Below are 23,807 nucleotides of genomic sequence, written 5' to 3' on the forward strand. Positions count from 1 at the left end.
TATCTATTCTAATAACTAAGAAAGGAATAGCCACAATGCAAAAAATAAGTAAGTGAAAATTATAATTGATGAGATTCTCCTAAAACCATTCTGGAACAAGCATCCATATATGAGCAAGTACATATATCATCATTAGATGTCACCATTAGATTATTTGTAAACTTATGAATTTTTTCCTATAGGAAAATAAAAAAACACTTAAGGCTTATGTAAATAGTAAAACATAGTCCCTTAAAACAAATTGCTCACCAAAAGATGAGCCCATCTAAAAATTAAAAATCAGAGTGCTTACATGCCAAAAAGTTTGTTAGAAAGTGAAAAATAACACATTTTAATAAAGAGATAATGGGTTTAAGAAATAAATATTATTTATTTTTGAATTGTTTCTAAAATAAAAAATAAAGATATGGATATGACTTAAGATTAAGTTAAAATGGTAAGGTTTATGTTATGCATATTTTGCCTCAAGAAAAAATATTTTTAAGAAACTTAATATAACCATATTGAAGTCAGGTTTACTTCTTTTTTTTTTTTTTAAACATTTAAAAACATTTTTCTATTTATTTATTTGACAGACTGAGATCACAAGTAGGCAGAGAGGCAGGCAAAGAGAGAGGAAGGGAAGCAGGCTCCCTGCTGAGCGGAGAGCCAGCCTGCGATCCCAGAACTCTGGGATCATGACCTGAGTGGAAGGCAGAGACTAACCCACTGAACCACCCAGGCACCCCAGGTTTACCTCTTTCTTAAGCAGACCATCTTATCTTCTCTTTGGAGACAAAACGCTCTAGTTTTATCATGACTGATAGAAGCATTTTATATTTGCCTTAAAGTTATAGCTCACTCCATCCCTTTTAAAATGTATTCAAAATTATTTTTAAGTTTTCAGCAATCCTAAAATATTAACATACATGATGCAAAAACAACTTGTAGATTTTTCTGATGAGAAATTTCCAAAATTAAACAAACCAACCACAAAATGTGGCTATTAGAAAGTTTTTTTTCTATTTCTTACTGATGTATTTGGTAATTTATTTAGGAAATCTTTTAAACAAGTCTCATAATACACTAAGTTTTTCATTAGTTCATAAAAACTCAAATTTGGTTAAAGAAACCTTTCTCTTCATTAACATATACCTGAATCATCAGCTAATCTGCTAATTCTTTCCAAAACAGCAATGCAATCTCTTTCATCATCGCAGACTTCCCTCAATGTGTCCAGCAAACTCCGGGCCACCATTTGTCTAAAAGAAAAAGAAAATGATATAGTGCTTAGCAGTGTTAATAAGTAATATTTAGAATTCCAAAAGGTAGACTCTACATGATTTAAAAAAATTTTTTTAAGATATTTTATAACATATATTAAGTCACTAATCTCCTAAGTGACAAATGCCAGCATGGATTTTATTGTTAACAAGAGACTGAATATTTACCAAAATATTTTTCATCTTTAACTGAAGTGACAAATTTCTAAGGTCACTGAAAATTCTATAAAATTTCAGTTATCTTCAACTATCAAATTATAGGAAAATACACACATTCCTCATTATGTAAAATATTACCTTCACACATTTTTACTGAGATTTATACATCTATACTCAAAAAATTTAAGACTTTCAGGTTTCCCAGAAAACTGATACAGGTATCCTGGGGACCACAGTTGGAGAAACAATGCATTAGGAAGCATCCCAATCCCCTTGAACATCACCTGGCACATAGTAGGTTTACAGCATCATCTGTTGAAAGAATAATATACTCCCCTCAGTAATCACTTTACACAAATATTAAAATTATGCCGAACACCAAAAAGGTAATGGTGTTTTTATTTGTTTTGGGGTTTTTTTGGCCAAAATGCTAACAGAGTGTCACATGCTTACTAGGATCAAGGAATAAACAATTATAAAAGAGGCCTTGGCTGTGATTATTAACAAAACATGCTGGCCGAGACTACACATGTTAATACTACTTTAAACTGAAAAACTGGATTTTCCCTATTGAAATGAATGTAGTAATTAATCCTTCCACTTCCACAAGGAAAAGAATAGGCACATACCTGTTAAACACGTTCTCACTTGCAGCATACTTGTCCAGTCTCCCCAGTGGCGTCAACATTTCATCTTGTGAGACAAAGTCCAGGGCTGAAGGTATAATAATCACATCAGACTCTGAGCTGTAGTCATCCACACCAACTATCAGAGACATCAGAAATACTCCTTATAACACTCTGAAACTAAAAAGTACCCCTTGCCTGTCTGAAGCAGCATAAGTAAGACTATCTTTAATGTTTCTGGAGTGACATAAAAGATCACAAGAGATTCTTACATCAACTCTTACATTCAAGCCATGAAAGACTCAAGGATGCTCCCTCTCCTTTTTCTATAGGTATGTCTAGTTGTCTCTAGAAACAGAGGGAACAGAGGCTATGAAAACTCAGCACAGTGTGATCACTGAGAACTTACATGTTCAATCAGAACACTAACAACTTCTAAATAAAATGTCAAACACTGGTAAAGTAAATTCTGCAATGCAGTCAGAATAACTCACGTTTTAAGCAAAAGAACAAATGTAAGAATTATAGCAGACTTCTCATCAGAAACAATATAAGCCAGGAGAGAGTAAAGCATTCCTTGAAGTACTAAAAGAAAAAAGAAAAAAAAACCCCAAAACCAAAAACAAAACAAAACAAAAAGTCAACCTACAACTCTGTAGCCAACAAACATCCTTAAAGTATCTCTGAAATTCTTTATCTTTCAAATACAGATTTCAAACACACAAAAGCTGACAGACATCATCACTAGCAAACAAGAATTATTACAAGAATTACAAGAATTATTAAAGTCCTTCAAGCAAAAAGAAAATTACACCAATTGTACAAAAGACTTTTCTTATTTAAAAATCTCTTTGAAAGATAATTATTTAAAGTAAAAATATGTAATGCAAAAAAAAAAAAGATAAAAAAATCTACTCTTAACTAGAATGAACAGAGTGGAGGTCGGTGAAATAGGTGGTGGGGATTCGGGGGGCACTTGTGATGAGCACCAGGTGTTGAATACTGAATGTGTTGATGTGCTGAATCACTGTATCGTACATCTGAAACTAATTACACTGTATGCTAACTGGAATTTAAATAAAAACTTTAAAAAAATGTACTTCGGGTTTCTAACATATATAGAAGTTAAAATGTGTGACTATAACAGCACAAAGGCAGGAAGGGCAAAGTATACTGTTCTTACACTGTGAGGAGATAACATGTTACTTGAAGGCAGACTGTTTAAAGATGTACACTAATCAGAAACTCTACAGTAGCCATTACACATCCAAAAAAAAAAAAAAAAAAAACCCCAAACCCACCAAAGATATATAGCTAGTAAGCCAATAAGGCCATAAAATGGAATCATAAAAGAAATATTCCATCCAAAAGGCAGAAAAAGAGGATAAAAGAGGAGACAGGACACACAGAAAGCTGTGAGATTTAAACCCAATCATGTCAATAACCTTGCTGAGCACAAATAGTATCAATACCCCCAATTAAAAGGCAGAGATTTTCAAACTGGATTAAAAATAGCACCTAACATTAAAATAATTACTTACATAGTACAGACAACTTTTATAGTTTATGCTGATCTATAATTCATAGCACAGTATTTATTTTGAACCAGAAAGTTGTAAAAACCACTCAGATACTCTTATTTGGCCTCTGTTTTTCTCCTTCTAGTACAGGACTGTTGAGCTAGCATGACCTCAAAGGTACCTTTATGCAGGCTCTAGAATTCTATGACTATGACCAAACTGTTTCATCAGCCTCATACTTGTTAATCTTAAAGATAACCATTAAAATCATGATACTTGGTCCTTAGAAAGCCAGGACTCCTAGAATGGCGATTGTCCAACATTGCCGTGTATAAGGCAAGCTTGGAGCACTTAACTTGAAATGCAGACAGCAGGTGCCACAGTCAAATATTGATTATGGAGGTTTGGGGTAATCTCCAGGAACACTCATTTTTAATAAATACCCCTACTAATCCAAATGCAAATTGTGGAACAACCATATTTAAGAAACATACTGTTAGAGGGCAACAAAACTGTATTTTGCTTCAAATTTGGACACCACTCTAACCACCACGGTTGACAATGAATGAGTTCTCTACAAAAGATGTTCCACTCTGGCACAGGCAATGGTGACAATCTCCCAGAACTGTTGCCTCCTGCCAGTATCTGTGGATTCATCCTGGCCTGAACTCTCCTTTCTGAACTAATAAGATTTCTTCATCAGTTTTTGATTGGACTAATAACGCTCTGGATCTCATCTTTATGGAGACCAGGAGAATTTGGTTCCCACACGACAGAGTGCACACTTAAGTCTTACTCAGTTATCTTGCAAATGTCTGCCACAGGTTGCAAGAAGAGAAACATAAAAATAATGAATAAAAAAAGACTATTACCACTAACGAAAAAACCTTACAGTATATACTGAGTGATGGTACAGTAAATAACATTCTCTGATAAAACAGACAACACAGAGGTAGTAAATGTAGCTGAACAAGTTAATAAGGATCCTATAGTTTATGCAAGAACACTAACTAGATGGTGATAAATTAAAGGGTTACAATCCTTGTGAGTACTCTCTAAAATACACAAAAAAGAATAGCTAGAAAGCCAATAGGGGAATTAAAAGGCAATACTAAAAAATATCGTTAACCCAAAAGGAAGTCATGAAAAAAGCAACAGAGGATAAAAGAGAGAGACAGAAAAAAAAACAAAACAGACCTAATCCAACCAGACCAGTAATTACATTACATATAAGCGGACTATACACTTAAAAGCAGAGATCCCCAACTAATAAAAAAGTAACACCCAACTATAACCTATCCACCAGAGACATAGTTTTAAAGCCAAAATTTCAACCAATAGGTTGAAAAGAATTTTTTCTTCTTTTACATCAAAGATAAAACATGAAACAGTAAGCCTAAGAAAGCCAAAGTGGTGATACCAGCATTACACAAAAGACAAAGACGAGGACCATTACTGCAGATGAAGAGAGACGTTTCATGCCTCCATACCCCACCTGAGCACCTTCTTCCTGGTTAACTAATTTCAGTTTACAGAGGCTTTGACACTATGGCAGCAGCAGCCCTTAGGGCGTCACAGCCTTAAAAACTTAGGCTCCTCCACTGATGAAGTAAGAAAAACCAGGTCATCTTTTCATGTTATTTGAAATTTCAAAGTGACCAAAAAGCATATTAAAGACAATGATCACTCTAAAATACTTTTTCAAATTACCTGACCTCCCCAAATTCCTATACTTCTTCTACCCCGGGAAACTTACTGTCTTAGCTGAAGGGCAACCAGGATGGAGTGGGAAAAGGAAGAGGACTTGCAAGCTCTGCATGAGAGACAGGATTCCAATAAACACTTAAGTGGGCAATCTTCACTTTTTCAAAACCCCACATTTAATTATAAAATAAATGCTTCCATGAAAAAGCTATATGACATCTTTTTTTTTAATTTTTTATTTTTTATAAACATATATTTTTATCCCCAGGGGTACAGGTCTGTGAATCACCAGGTTTACACACTTCACAGCACTCACCAAAGCACATACCCTCCCTAATGTCCATAATCCCACCCCCTTCTCCCAACCCCCCTCCCCCCATATATGACATCTTTTTAAAAAAATTTTTTTACTTACTTAAGTATTTACTTTACTTCCAGTAGAGTTAACATACAGTGTTATATTAATTTCAGGTGCACAATATAATTGATTCAATAATTCTATACGTTACTTAGTGCTCGTCATTGTAAGTGCACTCTTCAATCTTACAATGAAAACTTGTGGGTTTTAGTGAATTCTAACAGAACCCTAATAGAAGAGAATTCCTAATAGGAATAGAACCCCAGAGGACAAACTGAAGCCTTATATTTAAGGCATCATATGACAAAGACCCAAAACATAAATTAGACTCAACAGATCCTTCTACTCCCAAATTATAAGAACCAAATGTGTTACAATACACACTAAGAGATCAAGGAAAAAAATGATGAGAACGTAACAACAGAAAAATGACACTTCTCTTTGTTAACATATAAAACAGAATAGTTCCCTTTGTAATAAGCTAAGAGGTCATATAGTGGAAAGGAGAAAATATCCTTACAGTTCAGGATGTATCCTCTACCTATTCTCAGCTCCTTGCTCCAGAACCAAAGGATATCCAAAGGAGCAGAAAGCAATGGTCCAATTTTTAGCTATTTTAAATTTAAGGAAAATGTAAAAGTTTAAAGTTCGACCCATGTGGAAGTTTCAAAATGATTAATTTAACCTCTACATAGTGACAGCGAACAGTGGTGTGAAAAGGATAGAGGCTCTTCAAAGTAAGACAGATCTGGGTTCAAATCTCATGTTTTGCTACTCATGAATTATATGAACGTAACACAAATACCTAATTAATTTGGGTCTGCTTCCTCATCTACAAAATAAAGGGAAAGACTTTTAAGACACGCATTCTAAGATAACGTCTATAAAGTCTCTAACATGGAGTCAGGCAAATGAGTAAATGTTTCCTCCCCTGTGCATTTAGGTCTGTTTCTAGATACAGAGAATCTCAATGTGGTTTCCATTTATTTTTAAATGTTTTCATCCATTTCAACCAGTAAGTAGGGGAGCCCACATACTCGGAGTGCCAAGCACTCAATAAGGAACACAGATATAAACACTAGACAAAGTACATGCATGTAAGTATGTATGTCCAGATATGTGTACACATACATACTAAGAAAGACAGACAGTATAAGAATATACACAGTATGTTGTTAACTATTATATGCTTTTAGTTGTTGTAGGTCTAAATTTGCCCTGCTGAGAAGAAGACTTCAAAAAATCAGGCAGTTCTTGGAAGATACAGTGGAGTTGCCAAGCAGGACAGAGGGCAGGAAGAGGGCATTCCCAGCAGAAAGATCTAAGGATGGGGAGGGAGTAAAGGCAAACCATGCCATGTCTGGCAAACTGCCCAAGGACTGTAGCACAAGGCGGGACACAGGGTTTCCAAAGAAGGGAGACAGAAGAGTAGGAGAATGTGGCCAACCAAAATCAACCTAGCCTTCTAATTTTAAAAAAGTAACCTTATTACATCTTGCAATAACCTCTTACCTGGCTAGAGAAGTCACACTGCCACCCTGTAATTAGGAATGGCACAGGGATGCTAAGCAACAACTTAGTTAAATTCAACAGTTGTTACCTCTTTTGGGCGACAATTCTGGGCAGAAAATATACTTATTCAACTGTGCTACGCTAACACTTTATTAAAATTCTCAATTATTAATTAAAACCACATTTTTTTTTTTAGAAGTTAAGCAAGAAGCCTTCTTTTCCAAGCCAAAGACCTTTTGCCTTTACACAGCATTCTAAGAGAACCCCAGGTATCACATTACTCCTCTCCCGATTATCTGACACCCTTAAGAAGAGGAGGAAAGAAGTATATAGGAGCCTTAGTCCCCTTTAAGAGTACATTCTAATTCAGTGGAGACAATCCTGTTTCTAGCTGCATCACCGTAAGTCTCTTTTCTATTCCTTGTTAACAGTGCTTAGACATACTACAAATTCATGCTAATTTCATGCTCTTTCAGTAAGAATTCTGAATCTACTATTCTTAAACCTTAAATTCTCAGAAGATGTGCCAAATCCCTAAGTTCCCAGAACTACCCTCAAAAAAATCAACCCTGTTCCTACTTTACCGTCATAAAGGTATCTGATGAACTCTGCAGCACTAAGTCAGGGGCAAAGAGTGCGGGCAGCCAGAACAAAAGCAAGGAAGAACAGTCTGAGTAGCACTCCTGACCACTGTTCTACTCTTGACCACAGATATGTTTAAAAGCACGAGAAGATACACAAGTGCTTCTCATGTTACTGCTGTTGCAAGGTATATTTTCCCAACAACACTGCCTTTAAACACCAACCACCTCAACGAAGACTCAACTACTACGGAAACAGTAACATTACAATGGTGGAGGGAAGAGAAGTCCTGTACACTATACTCTATGAGCAATACAAAGGTCATTAAGGTCAATTCTGAGTACTTGGATTTTTTTCCTGACACACTCAATCCAGAACTTAAGCTTGCTATTCTCTAAAACGATTTTTCATCAAATTTGTTGAAGAGGTAGTTCCCTGCACAGCCTTCACCTCCTCCTCAAGACAAGCAATCTGGCCTATTTCTCCTTCACTCTTGGGATTCTCATCTTAAGGATCAGCAGTAATTTGCCAAAACTAGAGGGCCCTTCTTAGATCAATTGTGCTACTCCTCTACAGCACTTGACAAAGCTGATTTTCACTATTCCAATGCCCTCTTCTTAAATTCTCTTTTCTTGGGTTCTCTGGAAGTACACCATCCTGAGTATTTTTCAACCTTTCTGGACTAGTCTTATTTTTTTCTCATCGTTTTATGTAGGCAGTTTCCTTCTACTTTTGTCCTCACATTTTACACACACACACCCTCCTCTCCACCTTGAAAATGCATGGCTTCTATAATCACCTATAATGAAATAACCTCCAAAAGTCTCCTGCCCTGATGCCAGATCCATATTTGCAGGTACATCATAGAATCTCCACCTCAATGTCACATTTGTTCTAAAAATTAAACTGTCCAAACAGATCTTATAAAAATCAGCTCTTCTTCAAGGGCTTTATCCTGTGATCTTGAGTTCTCAAACATTAAAAAAAAAAAAAAAAGTAACTGTAGACTTTAAGATTTTATTTATTTATTTGACAGACAGAGATCACAAGTAGGCAGAGAGGCAGGTGGCAGGGGTGGGGGAGGGAAGCAGGCTCCATGCTGAGCAGAGAGCCTGATGTGGGGCTCCATCCCAGGACCCTGGGATCACGACCTGAGCTGAAGGCAGAGGCTTTAACCCACTGAGCCACCCAGATGCCCATACAGTTTCCTTCTTAATATACCTTTCTGGCCCCCATCATTTAATCAGTTGCTAAAAACTATAAATTCTACTTTTAGGGGGGATGACTTTTATAAAATATTCTGTATTCCCACCTCTCAGTTCCCAACACCCTCATTCAGAGGTTCTAATGTCTTTTGCTGAGAGCAAACCAGGGCACCTGAAGCCCACGAGGGACACAAAGATTATCCTGGGAATAAATCAGATGGATGACTTGAAGGGATATCTTAGACCCCCAACTTCCAGTACTCATTGCAAAAATGTGTCTAGGAGTTTGGATCCTAAGGTTTTCCCTTTTACAATCTCCAGCCTCCACAGGACAAGTAAAGACATCTCTCTCAGCTCCAAGACCACCATGTTACACTGCCCCAAGGCTGGAAAAACCTCCACTGTGAAACAGAGCCCCGGAGATACTACTGGAATTGTTAAGAGATCAACTCTCTAAAGACTGTAACAAAGACATTTACAAGTCAGATATGTTTTAATTCTTTGCTTTCAAAAAACTGAAAAGACTGATAGCCCATTAAAAACATGTCTTTAAAAATTTTAGCATATAAGCTCGAAGAAATTCAAGGAAATTAGTGCTGCTAACAAAACCATTTCCATCAACTTATCTGTATCAACAAAATTTCTCAGTGCGCACAGGTCTTAAAATAATAAAAGGTAGAAATGGATGCTAAGTATTGTCTCATTCTGGCAAACTATATTCATCATGAATACACACGTGACTTATTTTTATTTTTTACGATTTTACTTATTTGACAGGGAGAGGGAAAGACAGCAAGAGAGGGAACACAACGAGGGGGAGTGGGAGAGGGAGAGGCAGGCTTCTCACCAGGCAGGGAGCCTGATGCAGAACAGCATCCCAGGACCCTAAGATCATGACCTGAGCCTAAGGCAGATGCTTAATATCTGAGCCACCCAGGCAACCCATACATCACTTTTTAAAAAGCCCTATGCAGGGGACCTGGATGGCCCAGTTGGTTAAGTGACTTTGGCTCATGCTTCAGGCTCCCCACTGAGCAGGAGAATCGGCTTCTCCCTCTAGGTCTCCCTCTGTCCCTCCCCACGCTGCTCATGCTCTCTCTCAAAAACAAAAACAAACAAACAAAAAACTTAAAAAAAAAATATTTTAAAAAAACCCCATCCATTCTGTTGAGATACCTACCCAGTAAAATTGTGTAGGAAATGGAAAGATATCAAGATAAAAAGAACAGGCTAACATTCACAACTTAAAAGTTTATTCTTGAAAATGGATGACAAAAGTCATCAAAGTGCTATGCTATGTAGATTTTTTAAAACTTTGTAACAGTTACATTTATAAGTTTTGTTTTTAAAAATAGCTATAAACTTAAAAATGCATGAAACAGTGTTTTTGAAACTATTTTAGGAAGTATACAGTGAGTAACTTTGAAGACCACTACCCTCCATCACCAACTTCGTCTCCCCTCATTCTACCCCAGTTTACACATCACAACCACTTCTATCTTCCTAAAGCTCTACTCTGTTCAATACACTCCCTGCCCTTCCTCCCCCCTCCCTCCCCGACCCCAAAACTCCCAGACAGCCAGGGTTAAGGGACTCACTTTCTCATGCTGTAATTGAAGGGACTCCGTGATCTGGCACAGCATCTTTCCCTCTTTTGCACGACCAGACTGGAGCCCATTTCCAGTCACAATTCCCACAACCCTCCTGTCCTATGTCCTTATTACATCTGTCCCATTTCTGCCCTTTTACCCTCATCTCAGTTTAAACTTACCTATTTACAAACACCATTCAGTTTCCTTTTTCTTAAGATTTTATTTATTTGAGAGCGAGCGAGCATGAAAGGGGAGAGGGTCAGAGCGAAAGCAGGGAGCCTGATGCAGGACTCCATCCTGAAACTCCGGGATCCTGGGGCCAGCCAAAGGCAGTTGCTTAACCAACTTAGCTACCCAAGCACCCCTCCTCTTCTAATTAAGATCTCTTCCTCCTTTGAATCCCCCAGTCTGGGTGCCCTAGCTTTTATTCCGCCAGCAATCACAGTGTTTGAGCTGTTTTTCCTTCTTTCATTTTCTTTTGCCTGTCCCCAGTTCCAACATAGATAAATTCCCTGAAGGCATAGACTGTCCTGTTCATTCTTTTATTACCTTAAAAAAAAAAAAAAAGTCTAATGCTTCTCCTGAATAATGCACTTAATTAACATGTTAGTGAAAGGTAGCCCACAGCGATACTTGAGGGAACTAGAGTACTTCATCCTCTGCTAAGATAGTGACAAGCTCATTAGCATATTAATGCCTCTGAGAGGTACCACACCAAAAAGAATGGTTAATTTCTGGAACCTGACTTTCACCAAGCTTGATCACGATACAGCATCCTTTCATTCACCATGTAGTCTCTAATAATAGCCTCTAAAATAGGGGGAAAAAAGAAACCCACAAAAAACAGACAATGCGTCCTCCCTCCTCCCATTTTTCTTCCCTTGATACTACTTAGACCACAATAAAATTTCCCAAATTTTGTCTCCCAATTCTTTACATTCTTTTTAGAAAATGAAAACAAGATGTACCTTGGAGATTTAATCATTTTTATAAAAGTCTTACCTTAAGATATGGGCTTTAAGATGGTATTTTAATAAATAAGCCAACAAATGAATAGGGAGGAAGGGGATGCTCTTCAGTAAAGCAGATTGCCGAACAGGAAATGTAAATGGATTCAAGTAAGAATCACAGACACATTCTAATACTAATGGGTAGAAGTCTGTTTGGGAATGAGGTATTTCCTTGGTGTCCAACTATTCCCCTTACTAATTATTAAAGGAAAGAACAGAATCTTTAGGTGGAGAAATCTTGCAGACATTACCTTAATCAAGTGGTTAAAATTACCACCACCAATAATGGACAACTGACATCAGGTGCCTCTTGAGATGAAGCACTGAGAAAAATTACAGAACTGCTTACATAGTATTCCTGTTTAAAAAAAAAAAAGAAAGAAAGAAAAAAGAAAGAAAGAAAGAAAAGCCCAAAGAAAAAAAAAAGTGCAAAACCTTAATCTAATCATGAGGAAACTATATAAAACCAGATTCTTCAAAAATATCAGTATCATGAAAGCTAAAGGCTTTCAAAGAGGCATTACAACTAAATGCAATGCTGGAGCTGGACTGGTAAAATGGTTGCCATAAAAAACATTATCAAACAACTGATGAAATTTGAAAATGACTACTTCTTACATATTTGAATTGTATCAATGTTACATTTTGTGAATCTGATCGCTGATTATGAGAGAATGGCCTTGCTCTTTAGGAGATCCAGGCTAAAGGGTCTGATTTCTAAACTTATTCTTAAAAGATGCAAAGAAGGGGTGCCTGGGTGGCTCAGTGCATTAAGCCTCTGCCTTTGGATTGGGTCATGATCCCAGGGTCCTGAGATTGAGCCCTACATCGGGCTCTCTGCTCAGCGGAGAGCCTGCTTCCTCCTCTCTCTCTGCCTGTCTCTCTGCCTGCTTGTGATCTGTCAAATAAATAAATAAATAAAATCTTAAAAAAAAATGCAAAGAAGATTAAGAACAATGTATATATTACACTGTGTGTGTGTGTGTGTGTGTGTGTGTGTGTAATGTATAGAAAAAATAGAGCTGTCTGGCAAAATGTTAACATTAGTTGGAGGTAGGTGAAGAATATGGGGAATTAACTAGAACACCTGTGCAACTTCTCTGTGGGTCTAAAAATTTTCAATTCAATTAAATCAATTTTTCACATTTACTCTGAAAATAAATTACTTCACTATTTGACTACAATTAAGGTTTTATGACCGAATTTAGCTTAGCCAGAAAAACCACAACTCACCTTAGTAAGTATGTGCTGAAGGTCTACGGTGTGATGGGTACTATTATAGGTAAAGAGTAAAAATGTTACAGACCTTGGACTGAACAGTACAGTTGCAAGGGTAGCAAATCACCGCCAGCAGGCGAAACTGGCCCCAGTCTGATCTGTGCATGGAGCAGCCAGCTATCCTTATTCATTTCTGTACTGTCTTGGGCTGTTTTCATCCTACGCAGGCAGACCTGAGTAGCTGCAACAGAGACAGCGTGGCCCAAAAAACCTAAAATATTTACAGCCTGTTCCTTCACTGACTTTCCAATCCCTGGTCTAGGAATGTAGCAGAAATGTAATTAAGGCACTGTTTGGGGAAAAAAATGATTAAGAGAAACAACAGATCTGAAGGACTGTATAACATCAAGCAACAGGTATGTTGTTTCAATTTACACTTTGTGACAATGTTCACCAGATAGCCTTCCTTTAAATATATTAAAAGTTCACTAAATCCTCAGAAATGATCTTTACTGGGACATATAAAGGCATCCTATAGCATGTTTAATCTTCTAATTGAAGTTAAGCAAGAATAATTTCCTAAAGTTCATTCTATGTGAATATTCTAAAAACATTTCCCTAAAGTCTACATATAAATAGAAGAGGCATCAGTGTGTTTACCTTCTGTCAAATTAGTTACCAAGATCACGCTTCCTAAACAGTATTTGCCAGAGGAACATGCAGCACACTAAAGCCCTTGCAAGTGTGTGCAAGTGTGGATTTCCTATACATTATAGATGTGTTGTTTTTTCCCTTCAGTGAGTAAACATTTTCCTCATAGTCCTATTAACCCTACTAAGTTGGTAAGTAATCCTTTTCTCCATAGGTAATCCAAATATAAAATTAGAGCTAATCCAGATCCAAATTACCACCAATCTCTAATACTCCATTAAGTGGAGTCTTGATTTTATTCCAAGTTTTGAAGTTATTTCTAGCAAACACTAAGTTAATAACTAAATGTAAAAATGATTTTTATCAAGTCTTTCTGACTATAAATTTAAAACAGTATAGTTAGTTTAAATATAAATTCAGATTTTAGAATGATCACTTGATGTGATGATCAGATATATCAGATCCCATGCCACTTTTACTGCAATGACTGTCTCCCCCATACATGAGTGTTTAAACACAAAGGGAAAGTGTGTATTTTGCTCCTAACATTTCCATGACAAATAGGAGTAACTCAGGACAAAAATGATTTTACCTACCAAATACTTAGAGCATGTTAGTACCTTTGTGTCCTTCAGAACCTTTACGAGGTTAATGACCTAAGTAAGTGATAAATTAAGGGAAGTCAAATTGGAAGGCAGGAAGAACACAGTAGTCAAAGGTAATAAAGTAAGAAAGACTGTGTCACAGAGGTTCATTAACCTAACACTTTCAAGTTAGGGGACTGAGCAAATTATTTAACCATCAGATAAGCCTCATCTGATACCACTTTTGTAAAAATTTGTGCTTACCACAGACCTCATGGGGAGTACTATAAGATTATAGCACATTGCCCAACACACAGTATGATAATAAATGGTAATTAAAAAAATGAAATCCAGAAATTTCTCCCACCTCTATTTTTCAACTAAAGAGCTATGTTAGATGAGCTCTAGGAAAAGGACATCAACACCTTCAAGATCTGAATTGTATTCTAGCCACCTTGCCACCCTTATCTGGGAGACCTTGGGCTTATTACTTTCTTCTGCTTAAAGAACAATTATATAATCTGCCCTCTAGCTCTTGATTTCAGTAATTCTGGGATCACTGGCTCACTAGAGGTACAGCACAGCTCACAATTTTAGAAGTTTATGTGATTCTAGATGATATTGGCAAACAATTTTTATTTTCTTTTCAGTGTTCCAAAATTCATTGTTTATACACCACACCTAGTGCTCCATGCAATACCTGCCCTTCTTAACACCCACCAGCAGGCTCATGCAACCTCCCAACCCCCCGGCAAACCAATTTAAAATAGAAAACTCAACTTTAGTTCACCAGTATTCTTTTGCTTCCATAAAGGTTAGCCCACAAGGGCAAAATGTGCTTAGCATGATAAAAATAAAGAAGATATTGCTTCTCTTAAACCGGTGATCAATATGAAAGTAAATTTAGTAATTATTCAAATATGCTTTATTGCAGTAGTACCAACAAGGCCAATGTCTAAAGAACAATCATTTAGGGTGTCTGGGTGGCCTAGTTAGTTCAGAGTCCGACTCGATTTCGGCTCAGGTCATGATCTCAGGGTTCTGAGATGCAGCCCCCTGTCCAGCCCTATTATGGATGTGGAGCCTGCTTGAGATTCTCTTTTCTCCCTTTGCCCCTCCCCTCCAGGCATGCCCTCTGAAGTAAATAAATCTTAAAAAAAAAAAAAAAGAAAGAAAGAAAGAAAAGAATGTAATTAAATTATTCAAAGTTTCATTATTTACTATACCTTAGTTACATTATTTACTGGATCTTAGATACCCTTCCACTCACAGATTACACATACTTCAGGTATATGCCTTGTGAAATATTTATAGTTAAAATAAAATAACACCTGGGATGTCACTAAAGTACTCTGGCTGCCTCCTCTCTACTCCCCCCCCAAAAGCCCAGATGTTAGAGGTGTGTAAATGAAAGTTGAGGGTAAGGAGGGATATGATGACTCATCTGCTGTCATCTTATCTGAATGAAATTTTCCATTCAAAAAATTAAATGGCATTCAGTTAAAAAAAATCAATGTAATTCGTATTTTAAAAAAATAAAGAAAACCATATTTGTAGAAAAAGAATGTGACAAAATCCAACATCCACTCCTAATTTCAAAAAAGCTCTCAGTAAACTCAGGGAAGTTTCTCAACCTGATAAAGGGCATTTGTGAAAAAATAATAAACTGAACCTCAAAATTCAAAACTTCTACTCCTCTAAAGACACTGCTAAAAATAAGACAAGTTATACACAGAAGATAGTATTTGCAAATCACATACCTGAGAAAGAACCTGTGCCTGGAATATATAAAGAACTCCCAAAATTTAGTAAGAGAACAAATACCCAATGAAAGAATGAGCAAAAGATTTGAACAGGCACTTCATCAAAGACATATAGATGGCAAATGAGCACAGGAAAATATGAGCATTATTAGTCATTAAGGAAATACAAATTCAAACTACAAAAAAAACAAAAAAACCAAAACAACCCAAACCACTATACATACTTAAGAGGACAGCTAGAATGAAGACTGCCCACACCAAACGCTGGCAAGGGTATGGAGCACCGGGAACTCTTACACACCGCTGGTGGGAGTGTAAAATGGTACAACCACTTTGGAAAACAGTTTGGCAGTTCCTTAAAAAGGGAGACAGCGGGACGCCTGGGTGGCTCAGTTGGTTGAGCAGCTGCCTTCGGCTCAGGTCATGATCCCAGCGTCCTGGGATCGAGTCCCACATCGGGCTCCTTGCTCAGTGGGGAGCCTGCTTCTCCCTCTGCCTCTGCCTGCCATTCTGTCTGCCTGTGCTCGCTCTCTCCCCCTCTCTCTCTGATAAATAAATAAAAAATCTTTAAAAAAAAAAAAAAGGGAGACAGCCATTCTACTCCTAGATACATACCCAAGAGAAAGACCATATGTGTCCACACAAAGACTTGTACATGAATGCTCACCAGAGCTTTATTTCTAACAACCCAAAACTGGAATCATTCCAAGTGTCCATCAACGTTTTGAGGGCAGAGAAGAGCTGAGAAAAAAGAAGTTTTTCTGCTCAAGAAGTTATCTACTCAAGATAATAAGTGAATAAACAGCAATGGGCAGAATCTGAATGCAGGCCTAATGTTTACAAAACCAAGTGCTCTTTCCTCTGCACAGAACTAGACTGAAATTGGGGCAACTGAGTGGCTCACTCAAGTCATGATCCCAGGATCTAGGCCCCACGCGGGGCTCCCCGCTGAGCAGTGAGTCTGCTTCTCCGTCTCCCTCTCTGCCCACTTGTGCACGCACACTCTCAATAAAATCTTTTTTTTTTTTTTTTTTTTTAAGATTTTATTTATTTATTTGACAGAGAGAGATTACAAGCAGGGAGAGAGAGGGGAGGAAGCAGGCTCCCTGCTGAGCAGAGAGCCCGATGCGGGCCTCGATCCCAGGACCCTGAGATCATGACCCGAGCCGAAGGCAGCGGCTTAACCCACTGAGCCACCCAGGCGCCCCTCAACTAATAAAATCTTAAAAAAAGAACTACACTGAGATGTGTTCCAGAATTACAGCATGATAAATGCTCAAACACCAACTTGACACCAAGTAGGCCAGAGAACAAGTCTGCTACCAAGTCTAGGAGGGTAAAGAGCTAAGAACACTTGACTGAACAGTCAGGAGGATCGAAGGATGGATCTGGAGAAGGGGGACCTTAGGTGACCTGCCAGCTGAAAGATCAGTGCAGAAGTGCCTGCTTCAGAACTTAGAGTGAATAAAGGCCTCTTAACCTCTTAACCTTAGCCCAAACCCCACAGATGTGCCACCACTCCTCCTCCAAAACATTCAATTAGGTTTATTTTCAGATCCAAGTTAAATGCAAAGTAACATTTTTTTTTCTAAAGATTCTATTTATTTATTTGACAAAGAGATCACAAGGAGGCAGAGAGGCAGGCAGAGAGAGAGGGAGGAAGCAGGTTCCCTGATGAGCAGAGAGCCCGATGTGGGGCTCAATCCCAGGACCCTGAGACCATGACCTGAGCTGAAGGCAGAGGCAAAGTAACACTTTAATTCAGCCCACTCCATCATGTAGCTAATGGCAAAAATTCTTTGCCATCAGGAGAGAAAAATCTCAAAGCAAAATAAAAGGCGAACAGAGGAGTGAATAGTTTAAAATATAAGTTCTTTGTATTGATGGGATGAGGAACTGAGGCAAAAGTGCCAGAAATAATAAACCAGTGATCAAATGTGGCAGACTAATCAACTTTACCCAGCAAGGGCTGTTCATCTTTCCCCCAAGTCATGCAGATACAAGTCCAGGCAGCTGATGTACATATTTACAAAAAAGGTTTTCTCCTTTTATCTTAAGACAAAAAACAAAAAACAAAAAACAAAAAAAAAGAAAGAAAGAAAAGAAAAAAGAAAAAAAATTCTGCAGAGAATGGTTACCCAACACATCATTAACTGATTCTATATACATGGGGGTACCACTAAAACCAATTTTAAACATGCTTTTCTAGGATATTAATTATATTATCTCTAAATAAAGACTTTTCCTGTGTAGTCTTGTTGGTAGCAATCAAAATATGCTATCAAGTCTCATGACTCACTCTTCCAAATCCCCATTTAACAACAGTTCTAAATATTATGGCTTTCAAGGGCACCTTCCTACAGCTTTTTAATTGATTCCCCGGCCGCTACTACACACAGCCCTAATTTTTTCCTCCTTACTTCCCTTAGGTGGCAAGGACATTAAGAATCTTATCAAAACTAGTTTTCAAAAGTAGTCCGAGGGCCCAGAGACTCTTTGAAAGAAGTACAGTCCGAGCAAATATACCCAGTTAGTCCCGGATCCATCCTTAATTCACTCTAATCCAATAGTGCCCTCAAACCTGAAAAAGAATATAGTATAAACATTTTCCAAAACTTCTTCAAATATGAACAATTCTGCGGTATGGCATATGACATAACATAGCTCCAAAGGCTCTTCAACGTCACGCTAGTTACAGCTGAAAGAAAAGTTAACATAAACACTAAATAAGCTATATTACACCCAAGCTTCATCCGAATGACCTCTCGGTTAAATCAAACCACATACAGCATGCTAGATTAATCCTCAAGGGTATTTTAAGCATGGGTTCAAACAAACTGCCTATACAACAGGCTTGGGCTGCTGCTCAATGCTGTAAACTAAGCGATTTAAGAAAAGAAAGTATTTCCAATAAATATTTAGAACCAGGAGGCCTACCTTAAAATTCTGACTGGTAGTTATGGAGTTTCATTTCCTGAGAAAATAATTTAGTCCCTTGCACGTCAGCTAACTTATCAGAATACAACAGCCTTCTAACTCATCCAATCTTACAGAAGATTACTATAAGCCCTATCTCACCTATTTTAGAAATCCTGCAAATGGAATGTAAATCTAAAATGCATCCTTGAAAACTGATAATAGAAATTTAAAATCTCTCTCTTTGAAAGTCTACCTGAAATTTTGCATGGCCTCCCATGATTCAAGAAACAGGATTTCCCCCGGACTCTGAAGTCACTCTGCTGAGATACCTATTCAAATGGATGTCACTGGCTTTCTTTCACTTTGAAATTCAAAGTATGTTTCATGGTACAGTATGGAAAGTACCACTTTTAACCTATGACAAACTTAACAGTACCTAGTCATTTCATTTACTTACCTTTATGACCTTCTGCTATGTACATACAAAGCACCATTTTTCACATACTAGGATTTCATTTCTTGGCTATCAGCCAAGTCAGTCTTTGACCAACCTTTTCTCCATTCTGCCCACTTTTCTATGGGCTCTGTACAGAGACTTTGGGACTTAAACCAAAACAAAAGACCTAAGATTCTTATCAAGGTCTGGCAATGCCCCCCTCACTTCAAAATCCAGACCACACCCAGGTCCTCTCCTAGTCTCCATAGCAACAAATCACCTGTACTATTATATTTACTCTCTTTTTGTCTAGGTTCTGCATTTAGGAAAGACAACCAAGACTCTGGAGTTTGGCCAGAAAGTGATGTCTTCCCATCACAAGGGCTGACTTAGACCTAGCTTGGCTGAAGCAGCAGGAACTGGTACACAACTACTCCGGAAGCAGGCCTCCATACCAGAACGGCGTGAGACAGAAAATCGGCTCATATGATAACGTTCCCATTGTAAGGGTAGCCCAAGATCCATTCTTTCCGACATCCCTGGTCCTCCATCTTCTCCAGGATGTGACAAGCTTTCTCATTCTCTCTCACCCTTGGCCTAGGCACCATAGCCAGATTTCCCCCTCATTCTTTCTCCCTTCACAATAAACAGCAAGTGGTCCTTCAACTGGCCACATGTTCAAAGATCCTTTGTTTCTAAATATTCCGGGTAAAGGTACCTGTGAAACCATAGCAACTGAAAAAAACAAAACAAAACAATTATTCTAAAAGTCTTCAACCAATTTATAAATATGCAAATAAACTATGCCTTCAGATGTCTGTTTTATCCTAAATTAAACCTTTAATAAGTTAACTGCAAGCATCAGCAGAATCTATAATTACATTAATTCTGTAGTGTAATTTTCAACATCAGTATTTCCTTTTCGGTTCTTTAAGCTTCCCTTCCTCTTCAGTCCTAAGCACCACCATATAATAGTACTATTTACCAAGTACTGTTCTAAGTGCTTTCTGTGCGTTCATTTACAGAAGCCTCTAAACAACTCTAAACAGGCAATACCTATTATGCCTATCGACAAATGACAACTTCAGCATCTGGACCAGGTTAAGTAAGCTGTACGAGTCTGTCCAAAATGACAATACCAAAACTGGAACAAAACAATCTGGCTTCGGAGTTTTGTCTATTAACTACTGAGGTTCACTGCCTCTGATAGCCTCATTATCACACTTACACTAAAACTGCTTGTAAACCACTAGAGGGCATAGACTGTGGCCATCCTTTGCAGAGCTATATCCTCAGTACACAGAAGTCTTGAGGCTTATGAATAAACCATTGTTGAGTTCTTCACAGGTGTGCTTTCCCCTCTAGACTGTGCTCCTTTAGGGTCAATGAGGAAACTCACACCACAGGTCATGCTCTACATGCATGGCATCTCGGTGAAAATAAAAGAATAGGCAGAAGTCCTTCCTTCACACATTCCTAAACACCTGCTGAGTGACGTTTCTTCTATTTATAAAGTCTTGAACATAATTATAGGAATGAGAAGCCCCTGTTGGAGATAACAATCAAAGCCACCTTTCCAATCCTAATTCTGCAAGCAATCGATGGCTGCCTTGAATAACCTTTCAAACTTGCTAGCAGGCACAACATATGACATCAGGTGAAATGTAGAAGCTGTCCTTCACTACATTAGCACTGCTCCCTTTAAGAGAATTTTTTTTTTTAAATAAACAAGCCCGAGTTAGCAAAAGTTAATTCTGCATATGGTTAATTTGCTTTAAAAATGATTACTCTTTTCAGAGAACCCTTCTGAATAGTAAATTCCCCCTTACTTCACTCAAAACATCTAGGAATTTAAAAATTAAGCTTAATTTGGCCAAGGAAAAAACCACATTAGACGACACTAAGGATTAACGACCCGGTATTTAAAAGAGCAATTTCAAACTGCAACCATCTCTGAATTACTTACCTAAGTATTAGCCACAGTAAATCTCAGCATCGGGCAGGCTTTCCCCTAAATACACCACAAATTCTACCGTGGTTATCATTTCAACGCAGAACCATTTCCAAATTATCTTCTGATGCTTAGAAAAGCACACACGAAATAAACAAATTCCTATCTAAATTATCAGTTCCTTCCTGACACTATTCTGGACACAATGTCAAAGTTTGTGTGGTTTTTTTTTTGTTGTTGTTTTTTTGTTTTTTTTTTTTTTTGCTTTTTTAAACAAAAGATCGACTCTCTTAAAACTTCCCTTTCTCAAAGAAAAGCTGAAACTGTAATATTTAGGGAGGTCTGGGTGACTGGCGAACGTACATGCGTTAAAGAAATACTCTCTCCCAACCTAGTAACTCCTGATGAGGCCACACCTTCTATCCTTCCCGTAATCCACAAATCACAGAGGGGTGTCGAGGCAATCTAAAAACTGCTCGGGGCTAAAGGGAAATTACAGGTACGTCGTCTCCACACAGGGAGAGCCCGGGTAACTGACCCGAGGCGGCGGAACCGGGACCAGGCTCCCCTACAGCTGGCCGCCGAGTGATACTTGCGAGCAACTCTAAGAAAACACACCTTCCTTCTCGGAGCCTCTTCCTGAGGGGAGAGGCGGGGAGGGGGGGGTGGTGGTCCGCGAAGGGCCCCCCACCGGGAACAAGCACACCCCAAATGCCCATTTCACATTTCAGCCCCGCTACTCTCTCCTCCCGAAACAGACGCCGAGCGGGCCCCGAGCCCACAGGCACCCGGGGGGTGATGCGAGGGTGGGCGACGCGGCGGGGCCCGAGCTCGGGCGTCAGACAGGGCATCTCTCGCCGCCCGCGGACCCGGGCGCGCCGTTCCCTTCCCGAAGAGCAAAGCTCCCTCCGGTTCACGGCCCCCGCCGGCCCAGGGCCACGCCTCGCCGAGCCCGGTCCCCGCCGGCCGGGCCCAGGCCGCCGCCGCCCGCCCTTCCTTCCCGGCCGCTCCCCGCGGGCCGCCGGAGCCGCGACAGCGCGGCGGGCGCACTCACATCCGTCCGCGTCCTCCTGCAGGTCCTCCTGGAGCAGCGAGAGGTCTGCGCCGAGGGGAGAGAAGAAAGGCCCGGTCAGCGCCCCCGGGACCCGGCGCGCCGCCCCCGCCGCCCGCCCTCCCGGCCCCGCGGCGCCTCCCCGCGCCAAGACCCCGCGCCGGCCGCGAGTTGGGGCGGCGGCGGCGGGCGGCGGGCGGCTGGCGGGCGGACGCGGGGAGGAGGCGCCGCCGCCGCCGCCCGGAGGACAGGGGGCCACGTACCCGCCATCTTGTGGTCGCCCCCTCCTCCTCGGTCTCCCGGGGATCCGGGGCTACATGGAGCGGCGCGAGCCGGGGAGTCGGGGAGCGCGCGCGGGAGGGGCGGCAAGGAGGAGGGACGGGTCGGCGGGGACGCGCACGCGCGGGCACGCGCGGGGCGGGCCGAGAGCCCGGGCCTGGGCCGCGGACGGAGCGGCTCCCGGACGCCGAAGGGCGGGCGGGCGCCGCGGGGCCCGGGCCTCGCCCCGCCTCGCCCCGCCTCGCCCCGCCGCTCCGCGCGGCTCCCGGGCGGCGGGCGCTCCCTCCTCCCGCCTCCCTCGCTCCCGGCCCGGCCCGGCGGCGCGCGCTCACACCCTCGGCCGGAGGCGCCCTCACGCCGAGCGCTGCGACGGGCGCGCGCGAGCTGCCGCCGGCCCGGGACCCTGCGGCGTGTGCCCGGAACCGGGCCCGGGTGGGGCCTCCCGCGGCCCGGCAGGCTTTATTGGGTCACCGGCCTCGCCCACCGCCTCGTCGGCCGCGGCCCTTCTTCGCGGGCTCGCCGTTCGCCGCCCCGCGCCCCCTTCCCAGGGCTTGCACGTACGTCGTCGGCGATCCGAGGCCCGGCGGAGGCCGAGGGTCCCACCCTCCGGGTGGAGGAAGCGCCGCCTCCCCGCGCGCCGGGGGCCCTCGCGAAGTGGCTGGTAACAAAGCCCAGGGCTCGGCTGTACCGCGGTTGAGTGACAAAGTCATCCTAGTGTAGCCCACTTTCCCACCCGGCGCGTGTCTAAGTCCGAGGCACGGATTATTGCCCCCGTGGCCTGCCCTTCGTGCGCTGGCAAAGCGGGAAATGCTCGGGCAAGTGCGCCGGCGGCCCCGGGTTCAGATCCCGATTCTGCCGTTTACTTAGGTGTGTAACCCGTTTGTAAATGAAGGCTGACACCTGGCTCAGGATTCCTGGGATCGATGAAGAATGAGGAACCCAGCATGTTACTTCTTAGTTGAAATAATTTCGTGAGCACCTGATGGGCACGGCTGAAATCACTATTACTAATTTTATTACTCCCGCTTTTTTTTTTTTTTTTTTAAACATGTGTTAAGCCCAAAAGCAAAGCGGAGGCTGAATCCAGGTTTTCTGACTCCATTTCGTACTGCCCTGCCTCCAAGACTCTAATCTATTCCAGCTCCACCTGAGGCCTCCAAAATGTTAACCTCCCGAAGTGGAGAACAAAACATCCAGTTGTTTAATTGACGCCGTATTGACAGGTCTGGCTTCTGGAAAAGGACAGGGAATTCTGAATCATCAGCTTGTCCCTTTCTGTATTGTGGTCTTCACCAAGGACACTATCGACTGATCCTTGAACTATGCAGGTTTGAACCGTACGTAGATTTTTAAAAACAAATTCATTAGAAAAATTTGGGGAGATTTGCAACGATTTGAAAAAACTAAAACAGCATAGCCTAGAAA

The 23,807-nt window shown here is 40.6% G+C and overlaps 1 protein-coding gene across 5 annotated transcripts in view; it reads right to left on the reverse strand.

Moving 5' to 3' along the window:
- PPP4R1 (protein phosphatase 4 regulatory subunit 1) overlaps positions 1-22,962 on the reverse strand; it is a 62,165-nt gene extending 39,203 nt beyond the window's left edge. Inside the window, exons 1-4 of one of the 5 annotated variants that reach the window (XM_059140117.1) lie at positions 22,944-22,962; positions 22,107-22,151; positions 2,051-2,135; positions 1,135-1,241 (exon numbers count right to left, since the gene is read on the reverse strand). In XM_059140117.1, the coding sequence (XP_058996100.1) occupies positions 1,135-1,241; positions 2,051-2,109 (166 nt within the window). In that variant the 5' untranslated portion in view covers positions 2,110-2,135; positions 22,107-22,151; positions 22,944-22,962. The other 4 variants (XM_059140118.1, XM_059140115.1, XM_059140114.1 and 1 more) reach the window with 4 other exon arrangements.
- Between the last annotated feature and the right edge of the window lie 845 nt (positions 22,963-23,807).

The sequence above is a fragment of the Mustela lutreola genome, chromosome 11 (assembly GCF_030435805.1).
Source record: "Mustela lutreola isolate mMusLut2 chromosome 11, mMusLut2.pri, whole genome shotgun sequence".
NCBI classification, from domain to species: Eukaryota; Metazoa; Chordata; class Mammalia; order Carnivora; family Mustelidae; genus Mustela; species Mustela lutreola.